Source organism: Nothoprocta perdicaria, unplaced genomic scaffold, assembly GCF_003342845.1.
Source record: "Nothoprocta perdicaria isolate Ctin4 unplaced genomic scaffold, notPer1 scaffold_296, whole genome shotgun sequence".
NCBI lineage: Eukaryota > Metazoa > Chordata > Aves > Tinamiformes > Tinamidae > Nothoprocta > Nothoprocta perdicaria.
Genome location: NW_020455528.1, coordinates 769,404 through 785,513, shown reverse-complemented (window position 1 = coordinate 785,513; position 16,110 = coordinate 769,404). Strand labels below are relative to the sequence as shown.

The 16,110-nt window shown below is 40.6% G+C and overlaps 1 protein-coding gene across 1 annotated transcript in view; it reads right to left on the bottom strand.

Annotated features, from left to right (window-relative positions):
• The window catches only part of ROS1 (ROS proto-oncogene 1, receptor tyrosine kinase), a 72,444-nt gene that overhangs the window by 13,092 nt on the left and 43,242 nt on the right, over positions 1-16,110 (bottom strand). The window contains exons 31-42 of the mRNA XM_026041851.1: positions 15,642-15,818; positions 14,481-14,655; positions 13,952-14,069; positions 11,515-11,702; positions 10,840-10,932; positions 10,020-10,155; positions 9,447-9,609; positions 9,109-9,173; positions 6,468-6,597; positions 5,347-5,444; positions 4,575-4,778; positions 3,287-3,421 (exon numbers count right to left, since the gene is read on the bottom strand). Coding sequence (XP_025897636.1) covers positions 3,287-3,421; positions 4,575-4,778; positions 5,347-5,444; positions 6,468-6,597; positions 9,109-9,173; positions 9,447-9,609; positions 10,020-10,155; positions 10,840-10,932; positions 11,515-11,702; positions 13,952-14,069; positions 14,481-14,655; positions 15,642-15,818 — 1,682 coding nt within the window. The remainder of the gene's footprint in view (positions 1-3,286; positions 3,422-4,574; positions 4,779-5,346; positions 5,445-6,467; positions 6,598-9,108; positions 9,174-9,446; positions 9,610-10,019; positions 10,156-10,839; positions 10,933-11,514; positions 11,703-13,951; positions 14,070-14,480; positions 14,656-15,641; positions 15,819-16,110) is intronic.

Here is a 16,110-nt window from a genome sequence, read left to right as displayed (position 1 = left end):
CTTCTCAGCATATCTACAACTTTTGCAGTAACAGATAGTGTCAACGTGATATTTAGCTTTTAAGGCTTGTTGCGATAGCCAAAGTCTTAGGTCACATGGTATAAACTTTCACTAGCCCAGAAATGCATCAACAAAAGCTTGATCAAGAAAGTAAAAGCCAGACTAATATGCCATGCCATACATAAAAGACAGCTGAAGCACATTCTTCTATTTTTCTTTGGAGTCAGACATGGGCTCGCAAATAATGTATTCCCTCAGTGTGACAAAGACACTCAGAGGATTTCCCTAATTCATTGGGGAAGCCTTACAAGAAGAAATTAAAAATAACAAATCCAAGCACAACCACAGGTTTATAATAGGTTCTTAAACCTATCTGTGCACCTAAGCGTACACCTGAAGACTGGTACTTTACAATTTACTGGGTCTGGACAATAGGTAAAAAGTTGTCCAACAAAGTGGTCTCTGTGGAGAAGATCAGGCCTTAAGAATCCCAGAAAACTAATGAATTGCTATTGGCTACCTAATATGGATGATTAAAAGTGAATTATACCTGAAATTTTCTATAGGGGTATATGTGAAATGAGCTTAGTTCACTTGTGCTAGGTATGGATATGGAACACCTGATTCCTATTTCAATCTATGTGTGTTTACTTGTAGACCCCTTGACCTCCTTTCCAATTTATTACAAAACTTTACTTGCTCCATACTCCTCTGCATGAGGAGTGCATATTTCCCTGGAGCAGTAATTTGGGAGGAGAGAGGATGAACAACCTCCCTTGCGCCCCACACTCCCAACAACAATCCCACTTCCTTAATGCTGTCTTACGTCCCAAGGTTTCTGAGTCAGCCCTGCTTGCCCTTGCAACACAAGCCTACCACAGATTCCTGCACACTTCTCAGTTGAAGTAGCTTGGCCTTTGAACTCTCTTCCTATCAGTGATGGTTTGTTTTGTCAAATGACAAGGAGCAAGCCGAAGTGCCAAGGAGACAATTACCGACTGCTGATGTCCTGATGCAGGGCGGGAAGCAGGAATGTCAAGAATCCTGGCATGCCATTAATGACCAAACAAAGTAGCAAAAAGCTATTTATGCTACTGACAGGAGCTGCATGCAGGTGCTGAGTGTTCACCAAATGAGATAAAAGATGGTACAAGAGTCTAAGAGCTCTTTCAACCCCTTAGCTTTCAAAAACAGGGTGACTATGATTAGGTCCTGAATCCTACCAGTTAAAACATGCAGATCAGCCTTTAAGACCTTCCAGGTCCTCCCTCCTACACTAATTTTTAGACTGGGACTTAAGAACTACTTCAATCAGAGTTTTCAGGATTCTTCTGAAGATCTTGCCACTCTTTTTAAAGGCAGCTTACGAGTTTCTTGCATGGGCTTGAATAATAAACAAGTACATGGATATATTTTATAAGGTGTATTTTTTATTCATGAGACAGCTGTGAGGAATTTTTTGAGCAAAAAAAATCTCAGCAAAACAATATTGAAACCATAATTGCATCATTTTCTCTGTCATTTCCAGGTCTGTCTCTGCTCTGAATGCAAAATCCTAATATCTTCAGTTCTTCAGTTCCTCTGAGTAATAAATATATCACTTGTTAATACAGCATATCTGATATCCCTACATAAATATCCCTACAAGATAAATTTTTCACTAGATCTAGAACTTGGGACATTCTAATTGATGTGAGACCTATCAGAGAAATCAGGTTGGCCAACAACAGAAATATTTCTAAATCATTTTCTGAGTGGCAAGAGTCAGAGTTTTACTCTTTAACTATCTTCTCCCTCCATTCACAGGACCAGCTGTAAGGTGCATTACTGCTACTGCTTATGCAAAGTGGGTGATAAAGGAATGGAGACATGAAATTAGATATTAGTGAATTATTATGAGAATCTGCTTCAACTTTCTCCTTCATACACTTCTGGATAATATGTATTTGATACACTATATATACATACAAATACATATAAACACATTTTTTTTTTAATTGCATTTCAATTTTCACAGAAACACAGAATCACAGAATATTTAAGGTTGGAAGGGACCTCTACAGATCATCTAGTCCAACCTTCCTGCTCAAGCAGGCACACCTACAGCATGTGGCACAGGGTGGCATCCAGGCGGGTTTTGAAGACCTCCAGAGTAGGAGACTCCACAACCTCCCTGGGCAGCCTGTTCCACTGCTCTGTCACCCTAACAGGAAAGAAGTTGCTCCTCACCTGGAGACAGAACTTCTTGTGCTTCAGCTTGTGGCCATTACCCCTCGTCCTGTAGCTGGCCACCAGTGAAAACAGCTTGTCCCCTTCCTCCCTGCATTCTCCCTTCCTGAACTTATACATATTAATCATATCCCCTCTGAGCCGTCTCTTCTCCAGAGAAAACAGGCCCAGCTCACTCAGCCTCTCTTCATACGAGAGATGTTCCATTCCCTTAATCATCCTGGTTGCCCTTCTCTGGACCCTCTCGAGAAGCTCCACCTCCCTCTTATACTGGGGAGCCCAGAACTGCACACAGTACTCCAGGTGCGGCCTCACCAGAGCTGAGTAGAGGGGCAGAATCACCTCCCTTGACATGCTGGCAACACTCCTCCTGATGCAGGCCAGGATCCCATTGGCCTTCTTGGCCATGAGAGCACACTGCTGACTCATGGTTAACTTGGTGTCAACCAAGATTCCCAGGTCCCTCTCCGTGGAGGTGCTTTCTAGCAGGTCGACCCCTAATCTGTACTGGTGACCCAGTACAATTTTGTGCTCAAGACAGTTGGAAAATGAGTGTTTGTTCATCCAATTCAGTTAAAGACTAATCAGAAGTGCATTATCCCTCATTTCTTTGACACAGTTATCTTTTTTTGTACAGATACTTCGCAGCTATGAAAAGGCAATGTCTGCACTAAACAGGTTAAATTTAGAGATTAAAGAAAATACTCCAAAAGCACTGTTAATAACAATTGGTATTGTTGGCCTGTTATCAAATTAATACAGGATTCAAGCCCAAAAGTTAATTTATGTTATCTCTGAAATTCTGTTAAAAATAATAGTATGCATCAACCTTTTAACTTAAAGCTTCATTTCATCTGTCACTGAATTTCTCACAAAATGCATCCTCAGTCAGAGGTTGAGTTACCAGAAGAGCTGGTAGAAGGCTAATGGATACGCATGCAGGCTGTTTTATCTGAAGAGAAAATGAAGAACAGCAAGCTCTGTGTGGGTCTAAGTAGATATTTAAAATTATGGTCACTTGGTAATTACCAAAAATATTAAAACAAAGTTAACTTACAAGTCATCAGGACAATTGTTTGGAGATTCCAGCCTTCCTCCTGATTGTACATGGTGTAAAACTTCGGTATTAGAGAAACCTGGATATGGCTGTTGACCCAAGGTTAGTGTTTCCCACACTAAGATTCCAAATGCCCTAAGAAACACCAACAAATAGTTTTAATTACCTTAGTAATCATGAGCAATCTTCCTATCAGCAATTAACTAAAATATCTCAAACCTAAGAACAAAGTTCAGTTAGAAAAATTGAGAGTGAACAGTTCTGATTTTATGTGAAACAATCCCCGCATCCTTAAGCCAGCCCCAAGGATAGCTAAAGTGAATATGTGGAACCAAAATACTTTCCTAGACTCACTGAGGTATATTTTAGAAGACTCTGGTCATCTACAGCTTCTCTAGCTCTGCTCTTCATCTGAACATGTCCTCACTTGAACAAATGTTTAGGTATCTCTGGAGATGTCACTAGAAATGGAGAGAGCTACAAATTCTCCAAAGCACCACTCACAACGAAATCAGCACCTCATAGAGTTTGGTACAGAGAACTACATGGTTTTCTTAGATAAAAATGTAAGAGTGGTGGTTAAATGGTTAGGTTGCAAGGGCTGAAGACTTAGATAAAGGTTTGATGTGCTACAGCCTACACATAAGTGCTTATGTCTACCCAAATCTAAACATATGTGAATTTCAGATTTAAGGGATCTATTTTTTGTTTGTTTTTCATGCATTCTGTCAGGGGAGTCTCTGCTTCTTCACTGTTAAATCACTTCAGTTATACCACTGCAACAAAATGCTGTGACCTTACCCTTGCTGTGAAATCTGGGTCCAAACAAAGACCTAATTAAATCTATGAGCTTAAAAATAAAGAAGTGACTAGAAGAGGGTGCAACTGAAAAGGGAAAGTATTTGTCTGTAGGAAAAGAATGCCAGTTAATCTAACGGAAGACTGAATAAAAAGAACAAGAAGTTAATAGTCAATTCTCTACTCAAAAAAGTAACGAAAAGATTCTGTGGTCTTAGATATCGTTTGCTTGAATGACACTAGTTCTTTCCAGATAGAATCCAAAGTTAGAACCCAAAACATTAAGTAAAGAAGTATCTGCATGCAGGTGCTCTCATAGCGCCAAACTTTCCATTAGCTCATGAAAATATTAATTAGAAAGATATTTGCCTTAGCCTATAATAACGATAGAGGGCTTTATGCAAAATTGTCATTACTCTTGCAAACCATTCTTTTTCTCTGTGGGATTCGGCATTATTATTTGCACAGTTATGTGGCTGCTGGGACTCACCAGACATCAGAGCGATTAGTAAAGACACCGTCAATGAGGCTTTCGGGGGCCATCCATCTCACAGGAAGTAGTCCTTCTCCTCTTTTCCTGTAATAATCATTTTTATAGATATCTCTGGCAAGTCCAAAATCACCAATCTTTACCACACGGGAGCAGCCCTCATATTCCTTCACAGATACAAGGCAGTTGCGAGCAGCCAGGTCCCTGGTTTGCAAAGCAGAGACAAGAGGACAAGGTTAGTATCACAGAGTAACTCAGGTCAAAGGAATACCCTGGAGACCATCTGGTTCAAACTCCCATTCGAAGCAGTGCCAGACATGAAGTTAGGCCAGGTTGCACAGGGCCTCATCCAGTTGTTTTGAATATTATCAGATGTGGATGATACTCCACAGCCTCTCTGGACAACCTCTTCCAGTAAGTGAACCTGATCACTGTGAAGAATATTTCCTAATTTCCCTAGCTGCTACCTGTGTCCATCACCTCTTGTCTTCTCCCTGTGCTCCTCTGGAAAGGGTCTGGCTCTGTATCCTATAGCCACCCATTAGGCATATGAAGACCATATCCTGGGTCCTGGGTTCAAAGCTCAGAGTGATCCACCACATTGTGAGAGCACTGAAGATAATTCTAGCAAACTAGCACAAAATTAAATAGCACTCCGGGGCTTTCCCCTTCCCATTATATCATGACATCTTCCCAAGGAAATCTTCTCCTAGGTAATATACTCCTGATACTGTGGGTAGCCCTGGTAAGACTAAGGAAATAAGCTTTATACCTGTGTATGAAATGCATTTTCTCCAAATAGACACAGCCTTTGCAAATATCCAAACATATATCTAAGAGATCAGTCAATGTCAGTAGGGGACTCTGGAGCTATAAGAAAGGGAAACAGAATTAGTCATGTCTTCCAGCTTTACAGACTCAGAGAGAGACAGCATCACTATACCAATATGGCATTGTTTTCTCATTTGAAACTCATATGACTTTTCCAAAACACAGGCAAAACACTGGGAGGTGCAAAATCTCTGTATGTTACAAAAGCAGAAATCAACCAGTGAAACTACTAAATCATTGCCCTACCAGGCAGGGGAGCACATCTTGTTCTTTGGTGTGGGGCTAAGAATATCCCAGGACCTTCAGAATTGCCTCTTTGCTGTGTTAGAAAAAATGGGATCCTGCAAATTTTCCCTTCTTATCAGGTCAGGTTTGCTTACTGCTGTAGTTATCAATGAAACAGCTTATAGTGCATATTACCAAATTTTATACTGAGTGTGGACTTGATCTGATCATTCAAATGAGCTAGGCTATTGCTATAATGCTGTAAAATTTCTGTGCTGAGTCCTTTTGGTCTGCAGTGCTGTCACCAATATTCCTAATTTGTGTGCTGACTATGAAAAAAAGGTCTCCACTGAGAAAGACTTATCTCTTTCTCTTTTCCTCCTTCTTTCTAAAGCCTTTTGGGGGTGCAGATAGGGACAGTGTGTTCTTCTATACTTGGACTCTGCCTAGCACATTACAGATATTTCTGCTATTGAAAAATATATATATGTGTGTGGGATTTAATAGACCAAATATATGACCACCACTATTTATGGTCACTTTCAAAGCACTGTTCATGGTGTGCGCAGAAGGCAACTCAAAGGACATCTCATGACTGAAAGAAAAAAAAAATTTTTTGTCAGTGGTCTACTGATGTTCAATCCATTTCACAGCACCTCTGAATTCAAATTCTTCACTGGAACACTGAGGTCTCAGGGCATCGGGGAAAAACAAGGTCAGAAGCTGCAGACACAGGAACATATGTAGACATCAACAAGGTCTTTCAGGAGGAAGAAAACTCAGAAACAGTGGGCAGCTACAGGTTAAAAAACAGATCAGTTGGAGTTCTGGCCCTACCTTTTGCTTCCTGGCTCCTCTTAAATAGCTAAGTAGATCCCCTCCTTCCATCAGCTCCAGTATGAGGTACTGAGGTTCATTTAGCAGACACACTCCAAGCAACTTCAGAATGTGAGGGTGATCAAATTTACTAAAGGGAAGGAAACGACTGTGAGATTAGGTATGAAAAATTCCAGTCTGTTCATAGCTAATAACTTGCACTAACTGCCAGCAATGAATGAGCAGTCTGATTTTTACAATCCTGCCTCTACTAAGAGCATGAACTTACAGTGCTTGAATTTGCTCAGTCATGGGGAGAGTTCAGGGGCTTTCATTCAAAACACAGACTTACACTGTGCTTTGGTAGGCAGCCTAATGCATGTATACATATTAAAAACACTTCATCATGTTTCTAGGAAAAGGGAAGTAAAGCAAGGTAGCCAAATGGCATTCTCCACTAAGAATAACATGAAATGCAACCTCTCACTTAAAGAATCTGTAGTATTTTAATAGACTGCTTTTAGTACTGAATTCAGGCTTCAGTGTTTGATTCAAAGAAATGTGCAGAAAAAGGCAAAAGCAGAGGTGCACCGTATTATTTACAAGGTCCATAGAAGAATCATCTCTCACAGAACATTTTCAGGAAAAATAAAATATGCAAGAAGAGCATTTGGAATAAGCCGTGCTAGGTGCTGCCTTGTGTGTATTCAAAAAGACAGAGATTATGACAGAGCCATCAGCAGCCTGACATTTAGCACTTTTCAGAGAACAGGGAATATTTACAGGCTCAGGCCACAGTCAGTGGCCGGGCTCTCACAATCACACGCCTTGTGTTGGAGCACGGTTTCCACCTCCAACTGTTGTGTGAAAGGGCTCACACCAACACTCAGAGAAACTTGACTCTGCTGGAGGAACCAGTGGTCTCTGAAGTGCTGTCAAATGCACCAGGGTAAACAAACAAATAAAGAAGAGAAATATTTTTCTTCTGGTCTCTTTCAATTCTAGTAATCTTAGGTGTGGCCAAAACCTCTTCAACAAGAAGAAGGATTCTGAATATGGAAGTTCTCCCCCTCTCCTCCAGCACATACCTCTCAATCAGACATCCCCAGCCCTTGCAAAAACAATATCCCAGAAAGGAGCACCTGGCACTTGCTCAAGCTCAGCTCACCCAGTCCTTTCGGCAGTGAGCTGTCACTCAATAGCTCCCCAGGGATGGGATGGACCCAAGAATTTGCTACATGTATTTGGACACCAATGACTCGCCAATATGCAGGATCAAATGACTGTTTGCAGCACAGGTAACTCAAATATTTTCCCACTGCTGCACAGTAAAAATAGAAGCAACAAATAGTCCCCGCTGAAGAGAACAGTGTGCATAGTACTTGAAGCTGAGTTTTAATGTGCTTCCAAAACAGCAAGCAAAATAAAAGCTGCATTTAAAAAGTGAACATGAAGATTTGTGAACAATTAGGTACACTTGGGTTTCTGTTCTGTCCTTGGACTGATTTTACAGATACTATAGCTAAATATCAAGAAGTATCACTAAGCTCTCCAAGGGAGAATTAAATCCCTCTTCTTCAGATTACACACAAAAAAGAAAGTTTTAAAACATACAAAATATACCCTTTTTTTTTCTTGATTTAACAGCTATTGGGTATATACAATGTTTAAATTTTCCTATTCTTTTGGTTTCTTTATCTCACTGAATTGGTGTGCATATGGACACACAATACTATTTACATTTAAATATAATAACTACCAATTAAATATTTTCCCCAGACTTTCATTTTTGGATTATATTCTGCACAAACAAAAACAGAATTGGGATGTTTCAGAGATTTTTATGAGTTTTTTTCCTCAAAGGAAAAAAAAAAAAAAGTTAGGTAATGATATATAAGATTTTTATTTAATATGGAAACATAAACAAGAGTTTTCAAAACAGCAATTCCAAGCTTCTTATTTGTTCTACACTGTATAAAATCTTCCATTTATCCAAAGACGCTTCTAAATCTGCACATATAGAAGAGAAATCAGAGAACTGCAGATCTGCACATCTGAAAACAAAGCCCTGTTCTTAGTCTTACGATAGCAGCATTCTTAGCTTACGATCAGCTTATACACTTTTTGGAGACTCTGAAAAACTGGAATTCAAGTAGAAACACAGACATTGCCATGTAAAGCTCACAAACTGCTGGCAGGTAGTATCTGCTTTCATCCACCTCAGTAGAAGAGGTATGTGGCAGCCTCTAGTGGTAAACATGCACATTTTTAAATCAGATTTCCTCAGTAAGTTGAAATTTAAGGCATCATCTTGTGTTGATAAAATTATTTCAGTAAAATGGCATTAGCCAGATGTTGCCTGGTTATCTTTAACGACTAACTAACTTCAAGGGGAGAAAAGATGTCAATGTGCCACACTTAAAAATCCATTAAATTCACAATGTAAGCATGTGTAACCTACAATTTGTATCTGAAATTTTGCAAGTGGGTTTTATAGCTTTGCTTTAACCAGTAGGGATTTAATTTCTCAAAACTGAAACAGAAAGGCTCCCCAAAAGATCACAATAATTTGTTCAGAAGAATGAAAGTCCCAGTACTCCCTAGAAAGTCACAATCCTCACATGTCCTGGCTTTAAAGGCTGCCTGGTACCGTCACCCTCACCTCATCAAGTGTGCTTCCTTCAGGAATTCACTCTTCTCATGGTCTGTTGCACCTTTCTTCAAAGTCTGTTCAACACAAAACAAAGCAGCAATGATCCTCAGGATGTCACCACCACTACCATGCAGCATTAAAGTAAAGCTGTAGACACAGACTCATTATATATACTCAATATTTTTCAGGAATTATACAATAATCATCTTCACTTTAACTGAATTGCACAAAATACTGCAATGGAAACACCTAAAATTCTCAACTCCCAGTTCTGTGATATGATTTCTCAGACAAATTTGTTTGCCTATCTCACCCTTCTTGCCAGAGAATTAGGCAGCTGCGATTACCTTGACTGCTACTTTGGATTCTCCACTTCCATCTGCCAGGATATCCACTGCAGTCCCTTCATATACCTCTCCAAATGCTCCACTTCCCAGAAATTTGTGTAAGTTTAGTTTGTCCCGAGGGAAAGCTGGCAACAATTCAATCTCTGCTGGAGAAGGAAGAATGCTGCAAAACAGCAACACTAGTCACTTTTTAATAGTTAAAAATGTTTTTGACATTCTTCATCAAATGCATCTGCTATTGTCTGTCTCATCAGAATTTTTGAGGGGGATATGGGTGAAGCCCAGATGTTTTGGAAGCTATTGGGATACACCAGGTCCTTCCTGCCCCATGCACTTGCATTTCCTTTCCAAGCAAGCATACATGGTGGCCTAACAGAAACCAAGGCCTCCTGCTGCTGGCATGTGTGACAGTGGAGCTGGGCACTAAGAAGTTCTGAGAAAACCATCTGCAGTGCAGATGTGGACCTTAACTCCACCTTGATATGTCAGAGATGATAAAAACTGATAAAAAACAGTTCAGTGAAACTCTCTTACCTTTATTATCCTGAAAATATACTTGCCTCAAGGACATACCTGACAGCGTAACAGGCATTGGCTAGTCCCACTGTCTCAGTCACCTCCCTGAGTTGAGCTAACTCTTTATCTTCTTTGACAAGCACTATCTGTCCAGGTGAGGCTGGTTTTCTGGATTTCCATCGTTGGTGCCGTACTAGAATAGAAAAGCAGAACATCAGATGTTTCACTCGGGCTGAATAGCTATAGGTTATTTGCTACTCTCTTCATTACAACCTTCTATCAGCCTGTATACACAGGACATTTCTAGATATTTCCCTGCCAAAAACAGAGAACAAACAGTTCCTTGATCAGGGAAATCAAACCGCTGCTTCTGATTATAGCAAGTGTCAAGTCTGAAGGACTGGTGCTATGTCCCAAAGAGGGTATGAAGGATGAAAGGGCAAGTCCAGCTTGAGGCTCAACCTTCCTTTAGGGACAAAGTTGAAGGAAAAATTAAAAGGACCCATTAGTGAATAAATGCAGTACCTAGATTCCGAATTACAAGGTACAATTTTTTATAAGAAGAATTTTACATAAAACTAGCAGAGATCCCTCAGCATTCCTGTGCTCTCTCTGCAGGGAATTATTAGAAAGAAATGCCTGAGGATGGAGCAAGCTGGCATCCTGCTCCACATACTGCAAACAGAACCAGCCATTGCGAGACCCTTGAAGGATGGGAAGTCCTGAAATCCCCCAGTTCCCACACCAGGAACTGGTGGGAAGTGGTTCAGCATTTCCCTGAAATGGGGAAAAATTGGAATTTCATCATTTCTTAGCATTTGAACTGCCTATTATTGCTGCCTGGCAAACCCAGGCAATGCGAAAAACAACCACATACCAAAGACAAGCAGTATGGCCACTGTCGAACCTAGCACAACAGTTCCAATCGTAACGGCAACAGCAATGATGGCATCTTGAAAGGTCATAGTATCTGTTAAATGGAAAGGGAGAATTGGTAAATGATTGTGTATACGAACCATATCAATCCTCCTGAACTAAGCAAACCTTCCCTTGAGCTGCCTGATGTCTTCATCTACACAAAGCTCTCTTATAGGCTGTATATAAGCATCTATGTTTGGTCCAACTAATTCTCCTCCCCCAGATCAGGGCCATTCCTTTGGTGATGACCTACAGTGCATAAAGAAAATGCAAGTGCTGAACTGCTTAACCACTAAAAGTGTGTTTTTCAAAAGCACTTGCAGAGTGCAGGTCTAATAATCCTGCTGAAGGCAATAATTACATTCCCACGGGCCTGGCCAGCCTGGAAATCAATCTACCTTTACTTCAAGACTTATTTTGTGATGCAGAGTAGAGGGGCAAAGAGACAACCCAGTATAAACCAGCCTGGCAGCTGGGCTCACACATGGATGCAACTTTTTATCACCCCTTAGACACATAACTTTATCTGTGAAGAAATATTGCCATAAAAACAGCTAGTCTCCCTTCAGAAATCAGAGTAATTCTTCCGAACAAGGAGAGCTTGCTTGGCAGAATTCGGTAGAGCGGGACACACCTTCGCCCAGAATGATAGCCTCGCTGGTGTCACTGTACTCCCCGAGCCCCAGCACGTTTGCAGCTGCCACCCTGAACTGGAAAGTTCCTTCCACATTCTGGGCCTTCCACGTGCAAATGCTGGCGCAGGAGCCGTTGTAAACCACCTCCCATTGGGATTGCCTTCTGCTCGCATTGTCCAACTGCTTCCTGCAGCAAAACAGCATGGGTGTGTTGGTAAGGATGGGAGGGCTGACGACTGCTTCTCCGGCCACTGTGTCTTTCATCACACCTCTCTGCCTGTGTGGGAGCTCATTTTGCTCATGGGCCTTTGGCCGTAGAGCAGGAAATCATACCGTACCATCTCAGCAATGCTGGGAATTCCACATCTTCAGGCTGGCGTTGGAAATGAAATGTTAGACCCTTTTAGGCATAAAAAGGCTACAGCACTCTCTCACCTGCTTCAGCATGCACCTCACAGCCAAGATTTCAATATCTCTTCATTTAGTTTTGGGAAAGAAAAAAAGAGAAGAAGTATTTGTTTTGTGTTCCATGAGAAGTTTTTACTTTCCCAGGCCTAGAGTAATTCAGTGGCTCTTGTGCATCAAGTTTCACGAGCTAAACAGGAAGCAAGTCATTGGCAGTGAAGACACAATTCTTTAGCTAGCCAGTTTCCCATAGGATCTGCTGACTGCTGAGTATATTTCTTCCTTTCTCCATTGGACTGAGATTGATTGCTCACAATAAATTCAGAGCTGATTATTCACCAACTGAAGGAAGACTATGTATTTAAACTTGAAAGGCCATTTCTGAAATATCATTTCATGTCACATAGGCCTGTAATATTTCATGTGAAATGACCTCCATCAGCCTGTCAAACACTTTCCCTACATTCTTTAATGCAGAAGGAAAGGACAAACACTGCTAAACCAAAAAGATATGTGAAAACTATGATGTTCATGCCACTGACATAACCCCTGTGAAAAATAGGGATTATATTTTAAAGGTCTATGAAAATAGCTTCTTATATACTATTGGTCCGACTATACATTTTTCTACCTGTGGTCATCTAAAATGATCACAAAGTTCAATGTGAAATTCATCCCAAAACATCTACATATGCACCCTTGAACCACAGGAAAAAAAGCATATTTCATTAAACTACATAAACCTCCATAATGCATTACAAATTGCAGAAGATGAGTAAGAAGCTGGAGCCTGGAGAAGGCAGCAGCTAAATCACAGCTGTGACACAACACAAAAGACTATCCTTTCTCTACCCAACCAGCTGGGTACAAACTGGCTGTTGGCACATCAAAATTACCACAGTCTCATAGCATGCAGGTCAGTGCTGCTCTACACGCACAGGGCTGCATGGAGGAAGCTTACAGCAGCAGGAAAATATGTCTGGGTGAAAACTTATATAGGTAAAGTATGCCCAGCTCCACAGCGCTGTCAGTCCTTAACTTTCATAAGCACTTTCAGAGTTAAGTGAGGGGTAAAAAAATCTAGTTGAGTTTAGAATTTTGGTTCCTTCATCCCACATTTAAATGCAGATGTTTGGAGTCGATGATCTCGAAGGTCTTTTCCAACCATAATCATTCTATGATTCTATGAAATTATGCCATACGAATATCTCGGCAGAGTATCTTCAGTTTCAAATAAAGCCTTGCACTGGCTCCCTTCAAAACACTCCCACAGCATCCTGGTTAAAAGTTCAAAAGTCACTGGCAACACCAACATACTCTAATCTGTCCATTCAGCCCCACCAAGGCAGGACTAAGTGTGAATTAGCACTGTCTGGATGTCTAATGAGTACAATATGTATAGTCCCAGAGATCTCTGTTTACAGAACACTTTAAAAATCATCTAATCATCCTGTGTGGGTGGGAATACTTTATAATCCCTTTTGGTAATTGTACAACATCTTTACATAGTCTTCTGAATAATAAGATATTCCTCTATTTATTTTCATAGAGATTATTTACTAAATGCTTGAGAAATCTAAGTTGAAAGCATTTCCAAAGGCTTTTCTATTTTGCCAACATTTACCAAGATTGGCCTGGAAATCTTGTTAGCATATATTTTCTTCGAAATTTATAGAGATGATGGGTATTTAGTTTACCAGGAAAGAGACTCCATGATAAGGTCCATTTGAGTCACTGATATTTCTGTTTTCCCATCAGAGCCAAACTGAAAGCCCTTGAGATCTCAAATCTATATTTGCAAAATTGATTATTTGTATCATGCACACTTCAAATTACCATCGTTAGAAAAATTCATGAAGCACAATTTTAACACAACCATAATTTTAACAAACAATAACACTAAACTGCTGACAATAAGATTAAATGAAATTGCCTTAATTTGTATATTCAAAATGGAGAAAGCACAAATTGCTAGTTGGTTTAGAAAATTCATGCATCCTGTGCTAATGAGCACCAGAGCATGCAGCTTACCTGCTTTCTAAGATGTAGTAGGTCAGATTGCTGCCATTGTCTTTAGCTTTTTCCCACTGTACAGAGCTTTTAGTGTCTTCTGCTCGTTTTGGAACTCCTGGCTTACTGGGAACACCAGCTTTTGTCCAACAGAGGGAAGAGAGAGAATCGTTAAAGAAGGCTAACGAGTCACAGAGAAAGCTTAGATGTTCATGTGGGCTAGTAGAGATACAAATGAAATGAAGATCTAGATGAGTAATCCTAATGGGGAATGAATTTTAGGCCTTCTCTTTGCAATGTCAAATTTTAAAATTTTCATTTACACACAGGTTTTTACTAGTTATGAGATTATATGTTCATTTTAATTTCTTTCATCTATTCCCTCCATTCCACTTGGAAGGAATGCTCAGTTTCTTTCCTCCTATTATATTTGCAGCTGTGATGTGTTTTCAAACATATAGTTCTTATGCAAGAAAATTACCTTCTACATTTTACAAAAAGTCTGAAAAAAAAAGTCTTAAAACCTTGTTACCCTACACGAAGTGCTTACCTGTAGTTTTAAAACTTGTTGAAGAGGAAGTGCTTCTCATTCCTGTCACATAAACCACTTTTGCTCTTACAAAGTAGTTGGTAGAAGGAAGAGTTCCTGTGAGATTGCACATGTAAACAGGCCCCGCTGTGCAAGTAGTGCTTGCAGGAGAAAACCACTCACTTTTTGCTTGCCACTAGAAAAATAAAATATCATCATGGTCAAATTCCTCACTCTACTGAAACTGTCACTAATCTATTTCTGGATAGGTTAGCTACTTTGCCACTTTTTAATAGCATATGGGAAAGATTATGCATGTGGTGTTTCAAACACGCGACTTGGTCCTCCTAGAGACCAAGGGCACAAAATTGGTGTTTTCTTTGTTTTCAGGTGTCTTGGCAGCTACGAAGGACAACAGATTAAGTGACTCCTTTGCACAGCCAAAAGAAGCCTTCCCCTCGTTTATCTCTGTGCAGCTTGTATTTCTGCCTCTCCAGAATGCCGGCAAGTTCAGCTTGTCATGCTGTGGTGGAAAGGAAATGGTTCACAGGAGCTGACATTTGTTTTAGGAGAGACAGTTAAGTGTCTGATGTAGCTCTAATGAATCTGATTATCTATATTAAGGAATCTGTTTGATCCAATTTAGCACATGACATTTTCTGCGTCCACTGGTTCAGCCATTAAAATCTGAAGCTTCCATCCATGTTGCTATCACCGCAGCACTTTTTTCTGCCTTCCACCCTGCAAGGCCAGTTTGCTCTCCAGCATTTTCTTCTAACCCTTATCAAAGAAAAATAAAACTCAGATGCTACATTGTTAAAGCTGAAATCCCATTTCTCTTCTTCTTTGTGCAGAGCTCATAAAATTTGTAGCCACCAGACAGTTTAGCGGAGGGCAGGGAAAGAAGAAGGAAGGGACTACACTGAAACAGGAGAGCTAGGAGGAATTCTGGTGGGGTCATCCAGGATGTCCTTTGGGTATTAAATGCTGCAGCTGCAACTCCCCCTTGTTCCTGGCAAGCACTGCTTCCATCCTGACCCCTTTAAGCCACTAACGCTGATGTCACCATGCCCAAATTAGCCACCGAGACACTTCATACATGTCCTGCCAACCCATCCTCCTCACCCGGCAGAATCGTTAAGTTTGCTCTGATCTGGGAAAAGTACTAAAGGGTATTTTTACCTTGTGCAATTCAAACCAGAAGCTGGTTGCATTGACGTGCAGAGGAGCTTGCCATTCTAGCTGGAAGCTGGTATTTCTGGGCACAATGTTGACAGGTGCAGGTGGAGTCGCAAAAGTTGTTGCGAAGACAGGGGCACTTTCAGAAAACCAGTTCTCGTCAGGGTGAAAAGCAAGAACCTAGCAAGGAAAAGGATGAGCTGCCCAACACAAGACCAATTGGAAACCTGGCTTTAGCAACTCAGATTTTTTGGAAAAACAACTGTTTTCAGACAGGGCAATACTGAACCAATATGGGACCAAACATTTTAAGCCTTACAAATCTAGTGTTGCACATCTTCAAACTGAAAATTCATGGTTTCTAGGATCCTCTCTCCCTTCAAGGATCAAGATTCTCAAGATCCTCCTTTTAGATTTCTACGAAGATTCTTCTCTTTTTTAGACCTCTCAAATTCTTCAGGCTCTTAGACAG